The 24,830-nt window shown below is 35.1% G+C and overlaps 3 protein-coding genes across 3 annotated transcripts; all 3 read left to right on the top strand.

Annotated features, from left to right (window-relative positions):
- Positions 1–2,056: 2,056 nt before the first annotated feature.
- Positions 2,057–3,167, top strand: LOC141532794 (uncharacterized). Its single transcript, XM_074251295.1, has 3 exons — positions 2,057–2,221; positions 2,303–2,803; positions 2,906–3,167. Exons 1-3 carry the CDS (start codon positions 2,193–2,195, stop codon positions 3,030–3,032), a joined length of 657 nt encoding a protein of 218 aa, XP_074107396.1. The 5' UTR covers positions 2,057–2,192; the 3' UTR covers positions 3,033–3,167.
- A 3,434-nt stretch (positions 3,168–6,601) lies between these two features.
- Positions 6,602–12,637, top strand: LOC141532793 (gamma-2-syntrophin-like). The gene is made up of 5 exons (XM_074251294.1): positions 6,602–6,961; positions 8,404–8,834; positions 8,911–9,096; positions 9,731–10,077; positions 10,362–12,637. The coding sequence occupies exons 1-5, from the start codon at positions 6,814–6,816 to the stop codon at positions 10,411–10,413; spliced, it is 1,164 nt and encodes a 387-aa protein (XP_074107395.1). The 5' UTR covers positions 6,602–6,813; the 3' UTR covers positions 10,414–12,637.
- Positions 12,638–17,414: 4,777 nt separating this feature from the next.
- On the top strand, positions 17,415–23,455 carry LOC141532762 (uncharacterized). The gene is made up of 3 exons (XM_074251249.1): positions 17,415–17,792; positions 18,479–19,266; positions 19,561–23,455. Exons 2-3 carry the CDS (start codon positions 18,500–18,502, stop codon positions 20,396–20,398), a joined length of 1,605 nt encoding a protein of 534 aa, XP_074107350.1. The 5' UTR covers positions 17,415–17,792; positions 18,479–18,499; the 3' UTR covers positions 20,399–23,455.
- The last annotated feature ends 1,375 nt before the right edge of the window (positions 23,456–24,830 follow it).

Raw genomic sequence — 24,830 nt, 5'->3', positions numbered from 1 at the left:
TGACACTTAGTCCTAGGACTATACATCGAGTGAAGATGGTGTCCCAGGGTGCCCAGACCAACGGGATAATTAACGGCAGGAAATTGACCAAGAGCTATTCGGAAGCTGGCCAATTTGGCGCGCCTCTAGGCACTAATGGGACCAATAAGGAGGAGCCAGTCGAGCATGAACCCTTGCAGAGGACACAGAGTGAAGAGCCACCGAAATCTCCGTTTCTCATCGACTCACCACCAAAATCACCAGCCAGAGACCAACTGGGCAACATTTCACTGGTAAACGGTGACCTGGAGCTCACGGGAAAGCGGCTCTCCAAGGAAGAAGAGGAAATTTTGATTGATTTTAAACCAGCGCCGGTTTCCCCAGATGCACGTGCGATGCTCAAACAGATGCCGTTGGTCTGGCGGAGGCCTATTACTCTCCAGAAAACGTTCTCTGATGGGGAAATCCAAGTAGAGAGACGCGAATTAATTGACGAAGCCGGAGCGCCAAGCTATCCTCACACTTGTCGTCGTAATTATAACGACCCGTGGAGTCGCAACATCAGGCCACCCGTCCAATTTTCATCTACGCCTGATGATTTATCGCTTCTACACACTCAATCCCCTCATGATGATAATCACGAAGAGGTGACGAAATTCTTTATCCCAATCCGATCGATATTATGTCGTGCTAACTCAAGTATATTATGTTCTAATAAATTCCAGGAATTCCACGAGAATATCATTCGCCGAGGACTATTTCGTAAAAGAAGTGTTTCACTGGAAGACGGCGTTCAAGATCTTGCTTCCAGTGATTTCAATCTACCCCGATCACTTCCTACCTCCCCGACCTCGCCAACCGCTATTCCCAGAATCCGAAAAATCGAAGAAACTCCGCGTTATGAAATACGCCGACCTAGTTTCTTAAGAACATGCCCAATAGTTGGACCAATTACTTCTCCATTTGCATCAAGTGACTCGTTGAATAACGACGTCACCAAGGACCACAGCGACGGGATTTGGAACGAATCTCAAGCTACAGTGCTTCAAGCAGACACTCTTGCTCTTCTCACTCCTTCGTCTCGTAGAAGGCATTTGCTACTACTCCAGCATCAGCAGCGGTCTTCTATGGACACTGAAACCCTGGACGTGGAAGATGACATAGAAATCTGTCCTCCCAGTCCAAGGATTCTTCTAAAACCACCATCGATTGTCCATACCCCCAGGTTAGGCATCATCCATTTATTAGCTAATCTTATTTTATAATCTAATCTCCCATTATCGATTTTTTTCTGATAGTGAGCCGCTGTTGACCAATGGACGTCCACGAAGTGGCCTTCGACGACGCAGTCCTGGGCCTCCCTACTCCTTGCCACAATCACAGTCATCAAGTGAGCTGGCTCTGAGCATCGGTCGCACAGATTCCGGTAGAACAGATATCACCGATCGCTCGGAAGCCTCAACTACAGAAGACTACGTCACTGCCAACACCTCAACTGGCACAGGAACCACCACCGGAACATCAGCTACCATCAGTTCATGGTCACGACCTAGTGGGTATCATGCGTCGTCAAGTGCTGCAGCGTCTGCTCCCGCTTCTACAACTGCTACGGCTGCTGACGGTAGCTCATTTGAAAGCGCTAGCTCAATTTATAGCCTTGCCAGAAGCGAGGTAAGATGTAACAATCACTATTCAACATATGGTGATGATGATGATGATGATGGAAGGAGAATAGATCCCTCTTTCCTCTTTCTCAAGATGTGTGGATGATAAAAATCTTGAGCTGGGCTAGGTTCATTTATCATTTTTTCTATGCTTCTCCATTATTTTGTAGAATCATCCCTTTTTTTGGGCAAACGCCTCAATTATTCATAACACGCTCACTCTTAAGGCGCTTTTTTTTTTTTAAACTACATTCGGTGTACCGTTCTAAGCTTTTTATACACATACCATAATGTTTTCTTATGAATATTGGATGCGTTATTGAATTTTGTATGCCATAATATCACTAAAAATAATACAGGCGGTCTTAGAAGAACTACCACCGAGCCCCCATGCTATCTTCGAAGAAATAGAGGTGCCATTTGACCTAGCAGCCCTAATCCCACCCTCACCCGCGAGATCTTCCAGCAGTAGCAGTTCTGGCAGCTACGATCTTGAAGATGCTATGCCAGATCCTTGCCCTGAATTCACAATGGCTCCACTGAGCGGACATGCCTCTGAAGCTGAATTGGATCACGACGTACGTTTTCTGAATATTTATACCTTAATTACTCAGACAACTAGAGTTTCCATTTCTTAAGTTGCCATTTTAACGTTTCAGTATAACAGAGCAACAGAGATCAGGCGACTGTCATATGGTTACGTTGAATCGCCTCCGGAACCTCACACCTGGACAGACGAGCCAAGGCGGAGATCATTTGTCCTTGAGTTTCCGACTGGACTGGAAGACCACAGCCATCATTCAGACCGATCAGAGCTGCTGTTGGACCCAGATGTCAGTCCAACTCCCAGCCACCGACATCGTCCACGTACGAAAGTTAACGCCGGAAGGTCTCCGTATAGGAACAATAAGAAGCGGGACCCGCAGTCTCCAATTTCTGCTTTATCTAGAAGTCCTCAAAAGGAAGAGTGGAACAGAGAGATTGGAGATGATCCGGTCCAAATTCCAACGTCAGATGATTCTAGTTGTAGCCATCACTATCACATGCATCAACATCATCATCATGTACACAGAGACAATGTCGAACGTCATCGCAGGACCAGGGAGAGTCCACGAAGAAAAACTAGTGGATACGTTTCAGCCCGTCGACGAAGCAATGAGGTACGTCTATAGTTGTGATAGAAGAAGTACTCTTTATCTTAGTATCACAGAAGAGCAATCTTCACGTAATTGTGGTACCATTAATGACTGACTCAATTACAGGACAAAAACGCAGCATTCACTGGCAGCTTACCCAGGCGTAGATCTCGGCCGATTGAAGACTGCTCCAATCGACTTAGCCCGGGAAGCAGGTACCGCAGTCCAGGCCACAACGGACACACCACAGTGATTGTAAAGTCTCCGTCATGTTTGGAGACCAGATTAAAAGCGTTGTCAGCAGAATCGTTGCGGTCCGTCAGTCCCGGGAGCGATAGTGTATTCTACAGTGAAAGTGCTGATCTGTGTGCTGCCCACCACGATACTTCCCACTGCCATAGTTGTGGAAAGGAGGTTGGCTCACTTTTCAAAGATAATCCCAAAAATTCGACCAATCATGATCGGTTCCAGGTCACCGAAGAAATAGTCCAACCACCCGCTGGATTCGCGGACTCACCAGAAGGTCCGCGAATCATTGCCAAGCATTCCGGGCACAGGTTGTATAAAAAGCTCGACAAGCGGTACAGATCAGAAGACCGTGGCGAGCGAAGGTATCATCGAAACAACGGAAGGTCTGACGTTAGAGCCAAATCGGAGGAGCGCGGAGGTCGTCCCTCCAGCAGAGGCTCTATCGAAGATGGAATTCGACGACGTCTTCAAGCCAGAAGCACTGACGTCAGTATGGAAACATTAGCATGTACGTTTTTATCGTGATTTATCAATCATCTTCAATCATCCGTCAAGATTGTTGGTATCTTGAGGTCTTAATGGATGATGAATCATTTGCTTGCAGACCGCGAAGACGAAGACACTTACATCGAACCCTACACCGGAAACGAGTGGATCTACATTGGGGAATTGGAAGAGAGTCATGTTTGGAAACGACCCGACAGCCGTGATGGAGATGATGAATCATCAGAGGGTCCAATAAAAGACCGCAGAGGCTCCCAAGGATCCACCCAAAGTGAAAAAGACTTCCGGAAAAAGTACCAGACAGCTACTCATCGCATGGTACATCGTAAAAGCAGCGGAGAAATGTACAAGCGAATGCAGAGCAAGAGTTTCGGTAAGAAATTATCCAGATTACTTTTTAACCAATTAAGATCTAACTTGCAGCCTTCGCAAGGACTTCTAGTTGAACTTTTAGTGTGATGTAACACATACTGAGACTTAGATTTAAATCCCTTCGGAAATTGAATTCCTTACGGGGCAAGTCCTCATTAATTTTGACGTAATTCTAATACCAATTTTAATTAAAATTGACAATTTATCTTTCTACGAAAAATGTTCACGGAACGCTGTAACATTTTTTGTAACGTGTCACCATCAACGTAATTATCATCATTATTGTGTATAACGCATCATCTGGGTCACTTAAGCAGATGCTTAGCATTCTCGGCCGTCAATCCGTTTGACGTTTTCTCCACCAATAAAATGAAGGTCGTTTTATTTTTAATCCTCTCTATCACGGTCGAGTCGTGTCTCAGTTGGCTTACGGCAAACTACAAACGCGTTCTAAGCATCCCTTGCACTTTCTTTTTTAACTTTTTATCATTATCATCTTCATCATCATCAGCAACAGCAACATCATTGTGAGCAGCGAAATGTGTGTGGTATCCGCACGCTTACACAATTAAACATGCCTCACAAACCAGTAGGTTGTTTTTTTAACTTTCTGAGGCGTCATCTTATTATCCAGAAATCGTGTAACCACTCTAAAACAGTGCTGTCTACGGGACGGTTTCATGACACAAGACACACTTTACTAGCTCGAGTACTTTCGCTCGGTTTTTTTTTTTGTTTTTACACTTTAATGTGCATTCCAACATCTCGTGTTACAGTTTTAAGTAGTCGTTGGCTATAAATGACGATGAATATTCTCGAGATCTTCACTTTGGATCCATGCATTTTCTACAAGCTGAATATTAAATTTTTTTTTTTTTTAATATCATAAAATAACTTTTTATTTTACAGTCTATAAAAACATTTTAGGAACTCTTGAGCTTTCCTGCAGATTGTTTCATTAATATTTGCGTAAGCTGTAAAAATTTACGGCAGATACAGTAATCACTAGATTTCTGTAGGCGTTGCAGGCTTTAGGTGCCAATAAAAAATTTTATTCTTTATTATCGAAGCAGTTGCTACTTTTTTTCTGGGATAGTTGCAGGGTTCTATTCGTATTTTTAGTAATTAGAGCAATCAGAGTCGCGAGAATAATGTTAAATGTTGAATTACAGATGGAATCCCAGCGGGTATGACGGAAAATAATATGCTAAAAGAATAGCTTAAATCTTGGCACAAGCATTACGGAAGAATTATTTCCGCTATAACTGTGCAGTTAATGTCTTTGTAGCTATAATTGTGAAGGAAATATCTATGCAGCGATAATTACGGATAAAATTCATTTACGGAAATTGTTAAAGGAGTTTCTTTGAAATTTTGGTTAACTTTTAATGTTTTATCAAGTTTATTATACTTTTTTATAAATAAAAAAGACATGTCATATTTTTAATAGACCTTCTATTGGTGTTTACAAATCTTACTATGGTTAAATTAGTTTTCAATTATTGATATTATCGTAAAATTATTTTTCAATATTTTTAGGCTGGAAACAGTTCAAAAATTAGTCAATAACAAAATAAATATTTTTTTTCACTAAAATCGTTAAAAAAAATTTATGTCAAAAATTGTAACATTTTTCTAAAAAAAGCTTTTTATTGAATTTTATCCCAAAATTTTTTATGAAAAAAATTTCCACCAAAAATGGCTAAAAATTTGCAGCTTAAATGTCACCTTTATCGTAACAAAAATTTCGGAATATCAAAATTTTTTTATAAAAATATTTGTAAGGAAATTGTAGAAATTTTTTTCAAAAATTATTTTCGAAAAATTCTTATAAAAAATTTTAGACACAACTCTGTAAAAATCATTACAATAATATTTATATTAAAATTATAGTGCAATTAAAACTCGTAGCAGAGAAAACTGTTTTTAAAATTAGTAAAAATTATTTTCTTCTATTTTCCAAATCATAAATATTTAAAAATTCAATACAAACGTAAAAATAATTAATAAACTCCTGGTACAAAGAAATAATATCTTCTAATTAAATCCCAGGATAAAAATGAAAATATGCAATCTAAAAATGTATTTTTCGTCTGTTAGCATATTTACAAAAATAAAAGAAGCTGAACTGGCAAATGATGGCATCTGCGAAATTTCACGATAAAACACATATGTATCTTTCGGATATTGATGTTCTCCGTTCGCCGAATAAAAAAAATAATAATAATTACAAAGTATAAAAATGCCGGTTCTGAACTACATACTACATTCTATGTGTCATGTGTAACAGTTATAAGTGTAAGAGTTATCTCAAAATAGTATTCGCGTAATACATGACTAAATATAAACCCGCTGGTCTGTGACTGTTTGAAATTGTTATACATATATATATATATATATATATATATATATATATATATATATATATATATATATATATATATATATATAGCACTTTTTTGTCTCTGTTATAACTGGTTATATTTTGAGAGGGCGTCTCCGTCAGAACACTGAGGTAGGGTTTGGTAGGGTCGTGACTGGTATACCTATACCCAATACAATACAGATGCGTTGAGAAAACAGATGCGTATGTGTTGAATGTTGAATGTTGTTGAGATAAGAAGGAGTAAGCTGAAAAAGAGAAAGACAGAGATTAAGAGTGGATTTGTGCTGACGGGGTGCAGGGGTAATCTCAGGCCAAAGAGCTTTTGGCGCTAGACTCTAGTCAGTGGGTCAGGGCGGTAAGTTACACATTCCATGAGGCCGTTGCCTGACAATCACGATATCTCAAGCATTCTAGTCACTTCTTAGTCTATCGCTACTCATTATCAGCTCGTATAATTAATTAATTATTGAAAATTGATTGACAAACGCGAGTGCTTGTGTCCGCGTATCCGCGAATTTACAAAATGGTTTGCGATGCTGCCGGAGGATATCCCACGGAATTGGGTGAAGATGTTTCGCTCAAGAGTTCCCTCGAGGAACTCTTGAAGTGCATGCTCAGAGTTTGGTGCCGCGAAGGACAAGCCCTTACAAAGCTAGGTGCTCCAGAACCTGGTAAATATTTGACTTGTATTGTTTTCGCTTCAAATGTCAATTAATATTCTTGGAAATTTTTTTTTGCTCAGAAAAAAATTATTTTTTTGAAAATATATTTCCCGTTTTTTATTTCAATGATCTGAATTTGAACTTCCAAAACTTTTAATGTTTTTGACTTATTTTTTGATCTGTTTTTATTTGATTTTTATTAACCATACTTGAACTTACTGTTTTATTATCAAACTTTGAAATTTTCTACGAAAATATATCGAAATAATCTTATCATAAAAAGAGAAGATTTATTTTAGTGTTTTCACAGATTTTAACTCTAACTTTCCGAACGATACCAGTTGACTAAAGTTTGCTTGGATGCAATCGAAAACAACTTGATGAAGTGACTAAAAAGCCTGACTTCAATCTGCAGCCACCCAAAATACAGTCAAATAAAATGAATCATTAAACATTTTAATTTTTTTTTAAAACAATTTTTTAATCAAACTATTTGGTGGTATTTTCAACTTTTGGTCGCAAACATCTCGCCAAACTTTCTTGAGGTCACTTTGTGTAGTCAATTACTCATTGCTTAGACAATGTTGATCGCCAGATACAGGAATTTGGCATATTGTCGGAGCCTCGACCTTGCTTGCATGTTTTTCACCGACCGACTCTAAACTTTAACGCTTAAAGTGACTCTTTAGTAAATATTTACTACTACAGACTAAAACTACTTTGCACGTGTCAGAAAAAACGTCTGTGGTTGCTATTGCTTAGAGTCCAATGTCCAAGCGATCACGACCTACTAATGGTCAAAAAGAATAGGCCATTTATTTAAAACGTGAGTAACTTACATTTTAAAAAATTACATTAAAATATGACATACATAACTGTATTCAAAATTGCTAATAGATAAAACATTTTTGGAAAGAAATATCATCAATCTATATGTCATATTTCAACAGCATTTTTTTAAATGACCTTTTCTTTTTGACCATACAGTAGTTCAATTGATTATTTATAATTGCACGCTTCATTACGTGAAAATTTATTCGTCAAAGTGATGATTGATTTTAATTCTAATTTTTATAACAAATGATGTCAATTGTCCATAAGAAACTTGGTAATCTCGATAACTTACAAAAATGGGATCGATTGACCTGATTTTTTTTTTTCTAGCCTTGTACTATCAATGTCAAGCATCCTTTTAAAAATCATCACCTAAATCTTGTCCGTTTATTTATAATCCTTGAATCTTAAAACTGTATGGAGAAAACAAAAAAAAAAAAAATACATTATGAGCCGTGCAAATTCAGAACATGTTACAAGAGCTCTTATACTAGTATAAAAAAAATTTTTTTCAAACAAACTACAAATATTAATAAAAGAAAATTTTATTTCGTCATTGTAAGTATAAAAAATAAAATTTACCGTCGCGTTCACAAATTGAAAAAATTTTCTTGCAGAGAGCGACAAAACAGTGATCGTAAAACGAGAAGCTGGAGGCGAATTTGGGTTCCGCATCCATGGTTCCAAACCCGTGGTGGTGTCTGCAATTGAGCCAGATACTCCAGCAGAAAGCTCCGGTCTGGAGGTGGGCGATATCATCATGTCAGTAAACGGAAGAAGTGTGATGGATGCAACCCACTCAGAAGTGGTAAGATTGGCACATTCTGGACCAGATATCCTGGAACTGGAGGTAGCTAGAACTTGCAATGTCCTGGCTCCAAGAGTAGCTCGAAGTCCAAAGGAATCTGGAGACGTTGCTGTTTACTCGGGGTACTTGTGGAGACGTGCCACCACCGTTAATCCTGCAGGTATTGCCACTGATAAGTGGGTCCGAAGGTGGTTTGCTCTGCGTCGTGATAATTGCCTTTACTACTACAAGACTGATTCGGTAAGGATCATTAAAAGCTGAAGAATCTGATGATTTTGTTTTGACTTGATAATTTATGTTTTGATTTTCATTTCAGGATGCTCAGCCGGTTGGAGCAGTCATGCTCTTGAAATACGATGTCGAAGCTACCCCTGAATTGAGGAATTTCAGTTTTGCCATTAGGAAACTTGGAGCACCCTCGCATCATCTGGCTGCTGATAGCGAAGAAATGATGCAGAATTGGATCACTGTTATCAAAGAGGCTGTTGAAAGGAATAATCAAGTAAGGAGTCGTTCATTCGATTATTAAATTCTCGGACAAATTAAGAATTTGATTGAATCGCCGCAATAATTTGTTCTTTCATTTTAATTTAGAAACATTTTTTTAAATCGTTAAACTTTCTCTCCGAAGCTTAAGATTTAAAAAAAAATCAAATATACATTTAAAAAAAAATTATAAAAAATTTATCAGAAACTGCATGTGTCAACAGTGAAAAAAATGTTACAATGCAATTGCACTTTTTCCCTTGAGTTGTATTTCAGTCGGGAAAAAAAAAACAAAAAAAAAAAAAAACGAAGTCTAGTTCGGTCATTGTTGCAGACGGAACCGCATTGACCTTAAAAACAATTTACTAGAACAAGCGTTCTAGTCACTTGAAACCAATAGTGGAAGCCTGAAAATAATTTTATTTTCACTTCCCACAATGAAAAGTCGATATAATAGTACTGTAAATTACAACGGGTCGACTTTTAGAAATTAATTGCTGGTACTAATTGTGATTGTTAATTTTAACTACCATGATTTAATTATAGCTTATAACATATAACTTACGAGTGTTTTAATGACCTAAAAAAAAAAAACTTCAAGGACTTGAGAAAAAGCATAAATATTTAATTTTATTCTTTAATTTTAACAGGCGGATACATGGTTAGATGCTTCGGTACGAATGCAGCAGTTGCCAGCCTGTTCAATCCAGCGGCCGGATTGCTTTGGCTACCTAAGCAAGCAGCAAGACCGCGCGAAGAAGACCTCGTCACCCACTGGATGGTCCAGGAGGTACTGTGTTCTGAAAGACGCTGCGCTATACTTCTACGATGACGCTAATGCGGAAAAAGCTTTTGGAGTTGCTTGTCTTCATGGATTCAAGGTCCACGGCAGCGCGTCCCACGGAGGCGGCCGCAAGCATGCTTTCGAACTGCAGCCACCCGATCCTACCCAAAGAAGCTACACTTTTGCTACCGAAACCGAAATGGACAAAAAAAGGTACAAATTTATTGTATTCATAGGAAATTTATAATTACACTTATGGTCATGAATAGTAATTAATAATTATACGTACTAATATAAATACAGTCGCACCTGCACTATTTCTTAACGAGACGTTTTTCCGCCCTTTCTTTGCAAATTAATAATCGATGCCTATTTATAACATAAATGAACAAGGTCTCTAAATAATTATTAATAGCAGACGCAATAATTAGATTATTGAAAAACGTTAAGAAAAAAAAAAAACAATATTATGCATAATTATAAATATTATTTTTCAGGTGGCTGGCTGCGCTCGAGTACTCAATCGATCGGTGGATAAAAGTAGGTTGATCGGTTCCGTTAATTGCTTACAATTAGAACTAATTTATGACTTTAATATATTTATAAATAATTATATAATTAATAAAATAATGAGTACGTGGATCTTGGTTCAATCATGAAGATACTAACGACAATGTTCATCGAATTATAAACAATATTAATATAACACAAAGAATACTAAATCATATATATATATATGAATATAAATGTTAGAATTTTTATTTTTAATTCGATTATATACGAAGTATATACATAAATATATATTATTATTAAATATAAATAACAAAACGAATCCTCGCCGTCCCTAACGATATCGTTCATGTAAAAACAACTATTGTTGTTTATTTAAATTTGTAAAATCATTTATTTATCTTTAAATAGTTTAAATTTTATTTATTTTATTATTTATCATTTATGTATTTATTGATTAATAAATTATTACCTTAACAGACGTTTTAATGCACCACTTAATCACGACGCTTAATATACTAAAAACACACAAATAATTACAACCATTAAAATTACAATTAGTTTTTTATTGTTATTATTTGTATACTAGATATATTGTACCATAGAAGAGCAAATAAATATAAAGAGAATATTTAAAAAAAAAAAATTATATGTATAAAAACAAATAAACGGGTGAATGTATTTAAAATAATCGAGCAATAGTTTAATGTAGAGTTTAATTAGGACTCGATTTATCCAATTAGTAATTTAACCAAGTAAATAATTAATTAGATGATTATTTTTGGGAATAATGCCGTAATATGCTTGCTTATTGACGATTATTATTATTACCAGTAATGAGACGGATGTTTAAGGTAGTTATCGTGGTATAATATTGCATAACTTGTAATGATAATTTTCAGAGAGTGCTTTACAATTTAAAAATTTGTTTCGTTTCCTATTTCGAACAATTGCACGCCTCATAGCGCGTGAGATTGTGCTTTATACCAAAAATTTAGAATTTTCTGACGGTATGCCTTAACCACGACAACTACCTTAAATGTTTGCAGATGAGATTTAAAATCGGTACAGTAGTTCTTTCGTTGGATTATTATTGTTGAAGCGCGAGACAATTATCTGTACCCGAAATATCTCGGTATCGATTTTTATAGTCTGGTTGTTTATTTATTTATATAATCGCAATTAACCTCGAGGATCGAACGACTGACCGATTCGATGGACAGATAAATGATAAATGCTTGGATGTATAATAAACGACACCGATAACTTTGAGCAACAAAGTAACAATAGCTCGTTATTCGGTAAATAATTAAAAAGAAGCGTGGTAATTTATGACCAAGGAAATTACCGTGGTTAATTTATCGGTTATTAACACTTGAAACGCGTCGCGACCTTCGGATGTCGACCGACGCCCAAGAAAACGTTATTTTATTTTTAAAGAGGTTTTTATTATTTAAATATTTAAGATAATACCCGTACTAATTAAAATCTTACTATAAATATATACAATAAGAAATAATATTTAGAGGTGGATATACAAATAGATTTGTTATTAATATTTTCATCGGAATTATTAAGCACTAGAACGATCGGTTATTTATAAACAAACTTATTCAATTAAAGAGACAGTTTAATATACATACATAAAACAAGATTTATTATTATTAATAAATAAGTACATAGATATACGGAAGATATTATTGTAAAAACAAATATATATTATAAAGCGACTGTATTTTTAATTTTATTGAATATTTAATTATATTAATTGTGTTCGTGGTACCGCCACTTGAAAACATAAATAATTCAAATATAAACTAACAAAAATCAACTAAAACGCTCAATTTAAAATCAGAGGTAATAAAAAAGACTTGTAACAAATAAAATATAAAAAAAAATGATTAAAACAATATTAATTAAATGAATGTAAGATCGATTTATAATTGTATCTATTGTATTTTATAAAAGAAAATTTTTTATTCTTTTTTAAAAATCTTTTCGGCTCCATCATTGTTTTTTTATTATTTTATTTATTTTTGATATAGATAAATATTTCTGTAAATATTCTTTTCAATCACTAATAAAGTAACGATCATCGTTACCGGCTAATAGTACTCAAGAAAATTATTTTAGCAATGTAAAAAAATCTTAATCAAAAATAATTTTTTTTTTGGATTAATTAAAATTAAATTTTGTAATAAAAATATTTAAATCATTTTAAAACTATCACAAGTGTAAAAAAAAATTAAATCAGTATGCTCACTCTGTATTTATGTTGACTAATAAAATTTTAAAAATAGAAGCCAAAATATTAAATTTCTTCTCCTGTCACAATAATTACATTTTTAAACGTTTGATTTTTTTTTTTTTGTAATTTAATGTGGTTTGAAAAAAAAAAAAAGCTGAAGACTAATCCGACTTTTTTGAGTTTAGAAACCCTTGAAAATAATTAATGAGTGATTTTTGTAAAGTTAAAATACGTAAAACTGCAAAAGCTTAACGAGGGTAAAGATTTTTTTTTTGGACATCCTAGTGTGTGTATATATATATTTAGTTACGAAACCTGTTAGTTTTCATTAGTGTTAAATTTTCCAGGTACTTGCGGTGGATTTCAAGCCCACTGATAGTCGTGTAGGTCAAGAGGAAAAAAAATATCACTCAAACAAATATATATTCTTTAAAAGGCAAGATAAAAAAAAAAAAAAAGGCAATGTACCAGGTCATCTGTAAATGTTTTTACAGGACTTGTTTTTCTATTTATAAGAAAAAAAAGTCATGATGAAAATGCGTTTGAATTTTCCATAGAAAATTTTCTCAATCAGAATTACTTAAATTTTATTTTTAACTGAAATAATTATCAATTTTTTGATATAAAAACAATTTTTTAAGAAACGCAAAAAAAATTTATTTTTAATTAAAGAATTTGACAATATGATAGTAATTTTTTTATCAATAAAATATTTTTTTCTACGAAGCTGATAAAATGTTTTTTTTTTTCTTTTTAATGAAAGCAGTTATCTTGACACCGTTGAAAAATATCTTATTGATAGGAAAATGAAAATAGTTATTTGCCCTGAAGGAATATTCAAAGGTTATCTCTAAAACCTGTAAAGGTGATATCAAAATATTAAAATTCAGAAAGTTTAAGACCTTAACTGCAATTGGGTCTTTAGTAAGTTAAAGAATTAAATGTAATAATTTTTTTTTTTCGTTTCATTAAAATGGTTTGACATTTTTATTTATTTTGGTGCAGGCAAAGGTGAGTACAAAATTACAATTCTTAAAATAATCGAATTATATCTGAGATAAAAAAAATTATTTTCTGATTTTTTAATAAAATATCTAAAATATAGAGAATTATTAAAAATCTTTAAAGAAATAAAAAAAATCATATGAAAAAATATCCCTTAATAAAAAAAACTCAAAATTACCAAACAGGTTATTGAAGATGAAAACAACGAATAAATCCTTTACGGAATTTGTCTTCGGTCATTCAACGGAGGCACTTGCTACTCATAAAACTCATACTGAATACCAATTTAATAAATTCCTCACTCGAATCAGGATCCAAGGCTTTGATCTTCCTCAAATAATTCAGCATACATACGCAAATTCTGAAAAACTCAATTATACATTTATGTATTCAATGCCTTTACCTCTTCATTCCTCTTCAGAGAGTCCAGGCCATACTTCAAAACAAGAGAAATTTTTCAGAAACCGATAAATTTGAGGTAAGGAGTACATGAATATTCTAACGTTTAATTTCCATCAACGTCTTCAAGATCTGTCTAAATTAGATCTAAAAAAAATTTTTTTCGCATAGATCACAAGAAATAAGCCAAAAAAAATTTTCTCTAGCTTATAAATTTTTCAAAAATTTTTTTTGAAGTGCAATCAGACTATTATAGTCAACTGTCTTTAGTTAGAACAACATTAGTAATTTATTTATACTATATATCAGTATTATATAGCACTGATGACCAGTAAAGATGGTGTGTTCTCATTACGTGTCGTGCTGGTATGCCAGAATAAAATGAAAGACCCCAGCCATCTCGAGTTTATAATCTGTCTCTATCTGACGCACGAGAAACAGAAAAAATTAGCTTCCCTCTCTCGCCGGTTCGGTCTCTTTCTCTCTTGTAGGGAGCGGCAGAGAGGGAAAAAGAGCCACAAGCAGTCCAGGTCCAGATAGGGACTACGGTGCCTCGGACAAGTGCGGAGCAAGAAGAGAGGGAACTAGTTCAGTGAACAAAACAACATCGGGCGGTTGCACGCTAAGCAACGCGCGCCGTACCACCACACTTTGTATGTATATGGCTAAAATGCTTCAGACTTCAGACATATTTTCATTTAATTTCATCCTGCCTTTATTGATACATTTTCTTATACTTTTAATATTTTTTTTACTACTCGTCCGGGAGTTGAAATTAAAAATAAAAATAAAATTAAAATAAAGTAAAGCTACCTTTATTTACTTTATTATATATTGAGAAAATTTCCTTTTACAATACGGAGGAATGGAGTTTAAGATAAAATTAGTTGGACAATTAAAATAACTTAGCACCTAAAGGGCAGGTTATCTCAAAGTTAACGCGCTGCTAAAGAGACAATCCGTGTACCTGGCGTTCGAGGACGTAAGAACTTTCTCAGGGACAGTGTAGTATTCAGGAATTACATTGCATTATATTTATGGATGTTTGGTACATTATTGTACGAATAATAGCCTACTGGGTTTTTAAGGATTTAGCAGGAAACGTTTTTATTATGATTCCTATAAAAATTTCGGGCTTTGTTCCCTGGAATGCCTTGCATCGTGATCGAGGCTTGTCCAGATCCAGATCCAGATATAGGATGTATGTTCACAGGCGAAGGTTTACTAAATTTAGCTTACGAATTATATTATTTGAGGGAGTTTGGTTTCTGGTCACGCAAATCCCGTGACACACGTAATCCCCAATAAGCAAAGTGGTCTCGCTTTTAAATAATAATTCTTTTATGGTCCGTTTGTCAGAAGAAGTAACAGATCCGAGACCTTGTTCCCATGTACTAAAAAATTGAGGCTGAAATTTTGAAATTTTAGACTCGAAATACTGGTCAATGAACTTAAATTATTAGTGCTGCTTTTTTGCTTAGAAGGTTATTTATCAGAGCGGTAAAAATGGAAAAAAAAATATCTAGACAGTAAATTTTCGAGAAGTAAAAAACTACAAATTTCAAAATTGAATTTTGAGTAAAAAAATTATCTTGAGATTTTTTTTGGGTACTTAATATTATACCTAGAATTTTGATTTCAACCTTATAATTCAAAATGATGCATAAAAATAATTTGTTTCTTTTTAGTAATTTGTTACAGTAGCGTGAAAAAATTTTCTCATTTGTTATATCCTTCAAGAAATCCAGTATTTAATACGATTTTCACACCATCAATTTCTAATTTTACAGGTGGTACCACATTATCAATTTTTTCCAGCTTGCTTCTGAAAAAATTTCGACCTACAAAAATCAAGATAAAAATTACAAATCATAGTACAGTTAAATTTTTTAAGCGTTAAAAATATCTCTAATTTTAAAAAATCTAGATTATCTAAAAAAAAATTTTATATTTCAATATGCGTTACCAAAAAGCATGATTAGCCTACTCTAAATTAAATATTACGTTAATTTGTAATCTCAAAAACCAGCACATGAAATAAAATTCAGTTCAATGACAAAATTTTTCATAATAACAATGATCCATAAACCCCGGTGCTTTAAAAATTTAAAACTAAAGATCGTTTGAATAAGAAGACGACGAAATTTATTGGGGTCTTACAACAAAATAGCTGTCTAATATAAACAGTGAAAACGGGTTTTGTGTTTTAGTCCACAACCATCAACCGGCAGGAAGTTTGATAATGGTGTTAAGTTTTCCACCTTAAAAATGAAATAGAAACAGTGTACTAACACAGGTGTCTCCAAATAAAACCTATGAGAGCGCAAACAATGATAGGAATAATAAGGTAACTTGAATAAATAGATGAAGCCCGTAAAGGGACGAGTCTAAAATATCCATATATACCAGCAGCAACTGATGTATATTGTACAGTGTAAAGCCGGTTGGGCGTCGGCGAATGTAAGAAATAATATGTAATGTAAAGAACCAAGTAGTATTGGTAAGAAGTAGACGATCTCTTCGAAAGCGCCTCTGGCTAAGCAAATTCCGTCTCTTTTCCAGCTTCTCTGTCTATAACAGACTCCAGCTGGTATTCGCACAAATCCGCAGATTCGATCATGGATCGCGGATCGCAAATTAAGCACCAACTTCAAGCCCAAGTCTAACTCCACCAACAGCATCTTCAGCAACAATGACAATAACAATGCCAACAGCCATCAAATCTTGGAAAATCTTGATTCGGTTCATCTAATACCATAGTCCATAAACCAGAGGTGAGATGTCCCACTGAGAGGGCGAGTTAAATTTGAGTAATACGGCCCTGATAGCATTCTACTTGGTCCAGGCTCAGGCGCAAGCAACCATTTCCAACAAGTTGAGGTCCTCGAATACAAAGCCGGTCCCCTTCGCCAGCCGATTCTATCTTTGTCTTAATCAGGCCACCAAGATCTTGCCTTCTTGTCGAGCAGCTTCTCTATCTTCCATTACATTACATTACAATCCCCCACTGTTTAGCCAGATATAGTTAGTTCTTACACTGGCACATTCGCATTCAAGGTATCTCAAGTAAAGCCTCTACTCTACTCCCACTATCTACCAACTGGGGACCAGGTAACTCGACGAAGAAGGAGAGCTCTTAGAGCAGGACAGAGGTAGCAGAGGAAGAAACTGTGTAGCACATCCAACATCCAACATCCAATATCCAATCCAGCAGCAGCGCTACTAGCGGCAGCCAAACGCAAAGAAACTCACCGCTGTACTCATACTGCTTCTCTTCTACCCATCGGTTGCTCGACACACAATACACACAGGCACTTAAATACACACATTCACACACTTAGACACTGGCATGTGGATTGAGGTGGAGGTAGCTTACCTGACGGCGTCCAACACGCAGTTAAACGCGCTGGTACCTCGAACCTGCTACTTACCACTTGTGTGCTACAGTTATGTCAAATCAGTTTAAGTTGCTACTGGTGTACTCTAGTTTTAGCTGCACTATTACGTGAATTAGTGTTGTGCCACTATGACTGATAGCTGACTGCTGATTAGATCAGCAAACTCAAGGAAAATCTCCTGGTGGATCAGTCATCGGATTTTTTATCAGTTATTAGTTGATCCCAACTAGTGTCAGTGATGTGTTGCTAGCTTACATTTTTTTCAAAAAGGCTTAATGCATTGTAGCTCTTGTTTTGTGGTGCAATAGTGATTGCAATGAAATCCTGGATTTGGAACTAACGCTGGAGAATTTCACACAAGGTCACAGGTAATTAAATCTCTGTATGGATGCTTTGTATCTGAATGCTGTTGGGTTCCAGTGCTTGATAGCAAAGGGGTATCTAAATCTCAAATATACTTCAATGAGGAAATCGGTTTTGGTAGTTTGATACTGGTGTCTAGAAGATATGTGTGATGATGTATGCAGCGCACGGATATTTAATCGGTGATTCCATGATGGCGGCGGAGGACCAGCCATCACGGTCCCGCGGAAGCCATGTTGGCAGGTGTGCTTCGTGAGATAACCAGTCTCTTGTGGTAGATTCGTGGAACGCGCTCGCGTATAATACCTGATTGTTGCCGATAGAGTGCGCGTTTTTATGTATACACATCTACACTAAGACAGTTAAGACTATGATTAACGATTGTAATTAATACCTTAGACGATACTAGATGATATTACTTGGGCATGGATTTTTAAAAACAATACACGCCAAGAAACATCGTAGATTTTTTTTAATGCAATATTTTATAGAATCTTTTAATCTAAAAAATTTTCTCTTCTCATCTTTTAATATCTTAAAATTTCTTCATTTTTCAATCCGAATAGTATTTTCTTCAATTGAGGTATTAAATTTATCAAAGTCAAATTTTTTCATCAACAAATTCTGTTTTCTTAAAAATTTACTGTTTATAATAAATTTCTACATTCTAAAGTCAATGCTCTGTTTATAGGTACTGAGCCAAGCAGACAAGATGCCAACGGACTTGGTAATAACCTCTTCCGCGGCGGAAGAAACACGATCGAGGGACTTGTTGATATCCACGAGAAACACATCTCATGGATCAAGTTCCTCAAACTCAGGAGGAGGCTCTGGATCTTCTGGATCCCGACAGTTTGATCCAGCAAGCTTATCAGCTTACCACCACCATCACCACCATCATCATCATAGTTTCGTAGCGGGACTAGGCCATCCTCATCACCGGGAGTCATCAGCTTTCGTTCCGGTGGTGCCATCGCGGTTGCATCTAGCGCCTTATCCTGGAGATATGCATCCTCATCTTTCAGGACCACCTCCGCAACCGAATTCAGCGAATTCGAACCAGGAACATGATGCTCCAGATGGCCCACCAGTGAGGAAGTCTTCGAGTTATGACATAATGGCAATGATGGCTGACAAAAGGAAGGAATTAGCTGCAGCACGAGCTCTTCTTCTGCCACCACCGCCACTGTTGGAGCCTCCGCAAGGATACCCAGTTTTTACAGGTCCTTTTCCTGGCAGTAGTGCCATGTACCCACCTGGAGGGCCTCTAGCTCATCAACACCTGGACCGGAGATTGCTTCGTGCTCCAGGAAGAGCATCTAGACCTAAGAAACAGTTCATTTGTAAATTCTGCAATCGGCAGTTTACGAAAAGTTATAATTTGTTGATTCACGAAAGAACTCATACTGACGAGAGACCGTATTCCTGTGATATCTGTGGAAAAGCTTTTCGACGGCAGGATCATCTTAGAGATCATCGGTAAGGATTAATTTAGATAATTTTTATTGAAAACTGGTTACTTTTACCGAATATTGGTGTTGTTTTCATTGATTCACTCTTACTAATACAAATTTACTAGTTGGAAAATTTTTTAGTATCCTATTACCTATTACCATCCACCCTTTTAAACATTTCACTACCGAACAAAGTTGCCTTCGTCAGAACACTATCCGTTCTAAGAAGACCAGTTTCTAAACTTATAACACCACCAAATTAGATCGGATTAACACGGATAATAACAAGATAACTTTACTAATCCTCATCATATTCCAGGTACATCCACAGCAAAGAGAAGCCTTTCAAGTGTGGCGAATGCGGAAAGGGCTTCTGCCAGAGTCGCACCCTTGCAGTGCATAAGATTCTTCATATGGAGGAGTCACCCCACAAGTGCCCAGTCTGCGCCAGGAGCTTTAACCAGCGCAGCAACTTGAAGACGCACTTATTGACCCACACCGACCACAAGCCCTATGAGTGTACATCTTGCGGGAAAGTCTTCCGAAGGAACTGTGACTTACGTAGACATGCACTCACTCACGCAGTAGGTGACGTCCCACCCGAAGCGCTTGAGGAAGCTCTTCGAGACGACGATAGCCCTGAGGAAGATGGTCCAGAAGCTCCAGGTCCGGGTCCTTCTAGTTCAACTTCTAGTTCAACGTCTTCCAGCAATCCGAATCCTAATCCCAGTTCTAACTCAAACCCCAGCAGTTCGTCTTCAAGCTACACGCCTCAGAACCTGGCACCAAGGCCTCAGCTGCAAATTCGACGGGATTTGCTCCCAGTGAAACCAGCTACAATTACCAGCAATGGTCAAAGCAATCCTCCAACTCATTTACCGCCACCTCCTCCTCCACCACCACCAATCCTTACCTCCTACCGCCGAAGACTTGGATCACCTGGTCCGTCAAGGGTCCTCCTAGAGATTCAAGAACGAGAACGTGAACGCGAACGAGAACTTGAACGACAAAGGGAACGGGAACGGGAACGTGAACGCGAAAGGATTCAAGAAGAGAAGTCTCGGGCTCCAAGAGCTCCAACTCCGCAACCACCGCCACCACCTAGACCCGCGCCTGCTAGACAAGGATTCACCATCGAGGACATTATGCGCCGGTAAAATAATAGAGACACTAAAAGTGCTTATATTATTTATATTGCTTTAGACTGGTGTCAGAAGAGCCGGAATCCGCTTAACGGATTCGTAATGACTTTAAAAAAAAGAACGGTTGTGGCATGCTTCTGTACCATCAATCATCGAACTCTTGAGAGTCGAGGGTCATCCATTATTCCAAGGACAAAAAGATTTGAATGTGCGTGAGAATATATGTGTGTTGGTTTGAGTATGAGTAAGTTAAAAATGAATATCTATATGCTTTATGTATTTATAAAGAGAGACTGAAGACGATTGGACTGAAGTTAAGGAAATGGCGGAGTCATCCTTCCCGCAGAGGTTCCAACTCCCAACTTGAGGATCTAAGTTATATCCAAGACACTGCTCATTGCCCGTACTCGTTTAATGATGTAACGCTCATATATTAACTATTCATAAGCATAAATCCTTTTTTTTTTGTGGTGATCAACAAGTACAATCTCAATAGTGCAACGACCACTAATTCTACATGGTAAAAAGTTTTTAAATATTTAACCCTTTCTAGTTGACTTTCATTTTTTAATTTGTTTAAGTTTTGATTGCAATCAGAATTTTATTAGATTCAAAAAAATCTATACTTATTTTTTGTAAAATCATTTACTGTGTAGAGATGATGGTTATTTAGCTTCCAGCATCACATATTATCGTTATCAATAACTGTAAGTGAAAATTTTAGGTTAAGAACGCTTCGCAGTGCAATTGGTCGGTGATAGTACTATAATTTTAATCAAACAAAGGAAACCTAGCTGGAATTTAAGAAAAGGTTTAAGTTTAGTGTAGCAATTACAGAGCTATACGGCAAGTAGTATCCTCCAGCAGGGTTTCTATTCGGTGTAAATAGATGTGGCCTGTGCCAATTACGTTAACAAAGTGAGCATAGTGTGATTACAAAAGTGCTTCCAAGAATTAGTATAAAGCTCACTGTTGAAAGTTTAAATGATCCTCGAAGATACAAAGGCTGGATTCGTTCTTTGTGGATGCAAAATTTACCCGCTTAAAACCAGCTACGGACTTTTATGTCTCGAGAATCCAGTGTAGGGTGTAGGACACTAGCATCGACGTTTAGTGTGTGTGTGCGTGTGTGTGTGTGCGCGCGCGCGCTACCGTGTGACAGGTGCAATCGTTCTGAAAACCGGCGGTAGATGTCGGGCGCCAAGGATTGGTTACCTGTCCGTTAAATCTATTCGTGAATCCATAATAATAAATAGTAGACCCTCATCTCATCAACACAAAAACCAGGTCTATACCCGAGGATTGGTTGATGGTATACCTGCACTTTCTCGTGTAGTTTTCAAATAAATGTTAACTATTAACTAGTCGCTTTGTCCGGGTTTATGGACGATAAATGGTAGCAGTCTTTAAAAAAATATCACAAAGGGACTAGACCTTCAAGCTTCTGTTCTCTTGCTTCTTTTTCTGCCACCCGATATTGCGCCATAAAAGAAATTTTATTTGTACCACTTTACCGAGAACCAGTCATAGGTTGCCGGAATTTACTGAAAAATAGCTCATTTTCAGTTTTTTCTTATACTTGCCCCAAAAAAGGGCTTTTTGTACGTTTTTTTTCTTCTTTGAATGTTGAAGGGACCCAAACAACCATTAAAAGGAATTTAAAGGTTTTATCCGCATCGGCTTACATTAATTTTACAAAATTATAATTTTTTTTTTGAAAGAATTTCTTCAAGTTTCTGCAAAATTTTTCTTAAAAAAAAAAAAACTTTTTTTGTACTTTTTCTAGACCGTACATAATAACGAAAAGAACTCATCCGACAATAACTTCTTAGATATACGAAAAATTATAGAAAAAAAATTTTTAAGATTTTTTTTCTGAGCGCCAGTAAAAAGAAAAGTAAAAATTTTAAATTATTGATAACTTTAAAACTTTCAATTTTTTTTTTTTTTAAGCGTTATAATACCTGTTTTGTCCCCTCAACATCTTCAAAGATTATTTCAAACTTAAGAGCTCTTTTAGGTCAATATAGTAAAAAAAAGGACGAAACCGGATTCTCTAAAAAAATCTATTTTTTTTTCTCTGAAGAAATCTATTGTCAACAAGCGAAACTGCTACCAAACATATAAACTTAAAAATTTTATCAGTATTTTTTTTTTTAACTATTTTGAAGCCTTTCTGCACAAAGGAAAAATATTGGGTGTATTTTTAGAGACTGAGATATCAATTTTATGAAACGTCATGTATTTAAATGACTTAATACCTATTCCACTTCAACAAGTTGACGATATTTTATTTTGCACAAAAAGGGCGGACAAAAAAATTCTTGAAATCGTATTTTTTTTCGGAGCGAAGCAAATTCATTTCTTTCAAAAAAGGATAAGAGTGTGTCTGTTTTGCTTCTTGGAGAGCACAAAGAAAAAAATTTTAAAAAGACCTATGTGGCTTCTGAGCATGTTGAGATGTGTGTGTTTGTGTTGATAAAAGATACAAACGTAAATGCTAAGTGTCTTGTACCCTTAAGTTATTAAGCGAACTCAAATCGGTTGAAGGATCTCTTAAAGAATTTTTAAGAAAGTACTTTATAAATAAATAATAAAAAAAATATGAAGAAACGAGAGATGAGGTCGTATTAATTATGTGATAATTTAGGTACATTTATCATGTAAACGTATGATGTATTTTGAAATTGAACAATATTTTTATTTAGCCTAATTAAGATAAAAACAATTTTTATTAAATAAGTAATGTCATGATATAATGAATGTGTTGGTTGTTAAATTTATAAATATTAAAAAAAGTGATTCTTGTTTTTGTGAAATACATTGAATTGATGATTGACTATGTATAGTACAATTTTATATATTTTCTTATAAGCGGTTGTGACAAAAATTGCGGCCATGTTTTTTAGTATACCTATTTTTATTATTAATATTAATATTATATATTTTTATGTTTAATGTACTGTAATGTTAATATAAGGTCGAGTATTGTTACGGAAAATACAACTGATGTAATATACGATAAGATTATAAAACAAATATATATAGATGAACAAATAAAGGAAATTATTATTCAAATGTTTTTGTTTTTCTTTCATTTTCGATGTTGGGGCTTATTTTTCAGGTCGGTGGATTTTTATTAACTGTACAAATAAAAAATATTTATAAAAGGGTTGTAGAAAAATTATATGAAATGAAATCGATTGTAAAAATAACGATAAAGCGGATAAAAAAATTATTTTTCATTTATCTCTTCGATGAAATTTTTTTTTTGTTAAGGGTCGATTTATTTAATTATTGAGTAAATTTTTGTAAATTTAAATTATAAAACGAATAAATAAATTTATTAATGATTAAATTATTAACGGTTCATTAAAAATTGCTCAAACAGGAAATATTACGATTTTTGACAAAAAGTAACAAGATAACGAATAAAAAATATTTATTCGTAATGGATTGAATTAGTTGTTTGGTCACAATGTAGTTTATGATAACATTGATAACGTTATCATTTGGATATAGACGAAATCAGTGAAAATTAGATTTTTAGGACAACTATAAATAGCAATACATATAAATAGCAATACATTAAAGTAAGGAAAAAAGTATTTTATGTTAACGTGCTCGTGATAAATATGTTTTGTGACAATGACTGATCGTGAAAAATGAAAACCTTTAAATTACCTTCGGCTGTAATAGTAGAGTTTATATAAAATGAGAAGAAAATTTGATATGATATCTTTTGACGGCTAAGTAAATTGGAAAAATAATCCCTGATAGCTTACCTATAACTTACTGATTTTTTTTTTTTTTTTTAAAGAAGTTTACTTGCTTATGAAAATAAATTTTTTTTGCTTACATAGTTGGCTGCAATAATAAAGTTAAAAAATAGCCATACATATTGAACTAAAATTAGTTTTTAATTTGTCAACTGGTCTCCTTAATTGAAGCAGCTGGTGACAATACTGAGTTGATAAAAAAATATTTTTGTGTTAATTTATTGAAGTTGAACAGAAATTTTTCTATAAGTTTGACTACTAACTTATATTCAAGTTGCGGCAGTAGATTTTCGCCAATTTGCTTACAAATACTTACGAAATCAATCATTCCTATCTTTTTTGAGCATAAGCATAGTGTTAAATCTCAGAAATGGCCTGCAGGGTTAATTTTTTTTAGATTTCTCAAAAATTTTATTATTATCTAAATTTTTACAATGTTTAAAAACATCAATTATATTAAGTACTCATTTTTAATAAGTATTACAATTCAACCTGTTAACATTGCAGGATATCTTCTCCAATCACATATAAAGAGTTATATTAGTCATAATTAGCTATTAATTGCTATCAACAATTTTCGCAATGAGCTCAGCTGTCGGAAAATCGGCCAGAACGATGTAAAAGGTGTTTTTGGGATTGCGAAAGTAATCCACCATTCGTGGATTCAT

This window comes from Cotesia typhae, unplaced genomic scaffold, assembly GCF_013202065.1.
Source record: "Cotesia typhae breed Kobodo isofemale line unplaced genomic scaffold, CoteBio_Ctyphae contig_69, whole genome shotgun sequence".
NCBI classification, from domain to species: domain Eukaryota; kingdom Metazoa; phylum Arthropoda; class Insecta; order Hymenoptera; family Braconidae; genus Cotesia; species Cotesia typhae.
The sequence above is the reverse complement of the archived record's forward strand: the minus strand, read 5'-3'. Positions and strand labels throughout refer to the sequence as shown.

What these genes read in the sequence shown, in the direction of transcription:
- LOC141532794 (XM_074251295.1), top strand. Translation starts at nt 2,193, where the DNA reads ATGCCTCTGAAGCTGAATTGGATCACGAC. An exon ending in AAGCTGAATTGGATCACGAC is followed by an intron (nt 2,222 to 2,302) that starts GTACGTTTTCTG and finishes TTAACGTTTCAG; the next exon opens with TATAACAGAGCAACAGAGAT. An exon ending in CCCGTCGACGAAGCAATGAG is followed by an intron (nt 2,804 to 2,905) that starts GTACGTCTATAG and finishes ACTCAATTACAG; the next exon opens with GACAAAAACGCAGCATTCAC.
- LOC141532793 (XM_074251294.1), top strand. Translation starts at nt 6,814, where the DNA reads ATGGTTTGCGATGCTGCCGGAGGATATCCCACGGAATTGGGTGAAGAT. An exon ending in GCTAGGTGCTCCAGAACCTG is followed by an intron (nt 6,962 to 8,403) that starts GTAAATATTTGA and finishes ATTTTCTTGCAG; the next exon opens with AGAGCGACAAAACAGTGATC. An exon ending in CTGTTGAAAGGAATAATCAA is followed by an intron (nt 9,097 to 9,730) that starts GTAAGGAGTCGT and finishes TAATTTTAACAG; the next exon opens with GCGGATACATGGTTAGATGC.
- LOC141532762 (XM_074251249.1), top strand. Translation starts at nt 18,500, where the DNA reads ATGCCAACGGACTTGGTAATAACCTCTTCCGCGGCGGAAGAAACACGA. An exon ending in GATCATCTTAGAGATCATCG is followed by an intron (nt 19,267 to 19,560) that starts GTAAGGATTAAT and finishes ATCATATTCCAG; the next exon opens with GTACATCCACAGCAAAGAGA.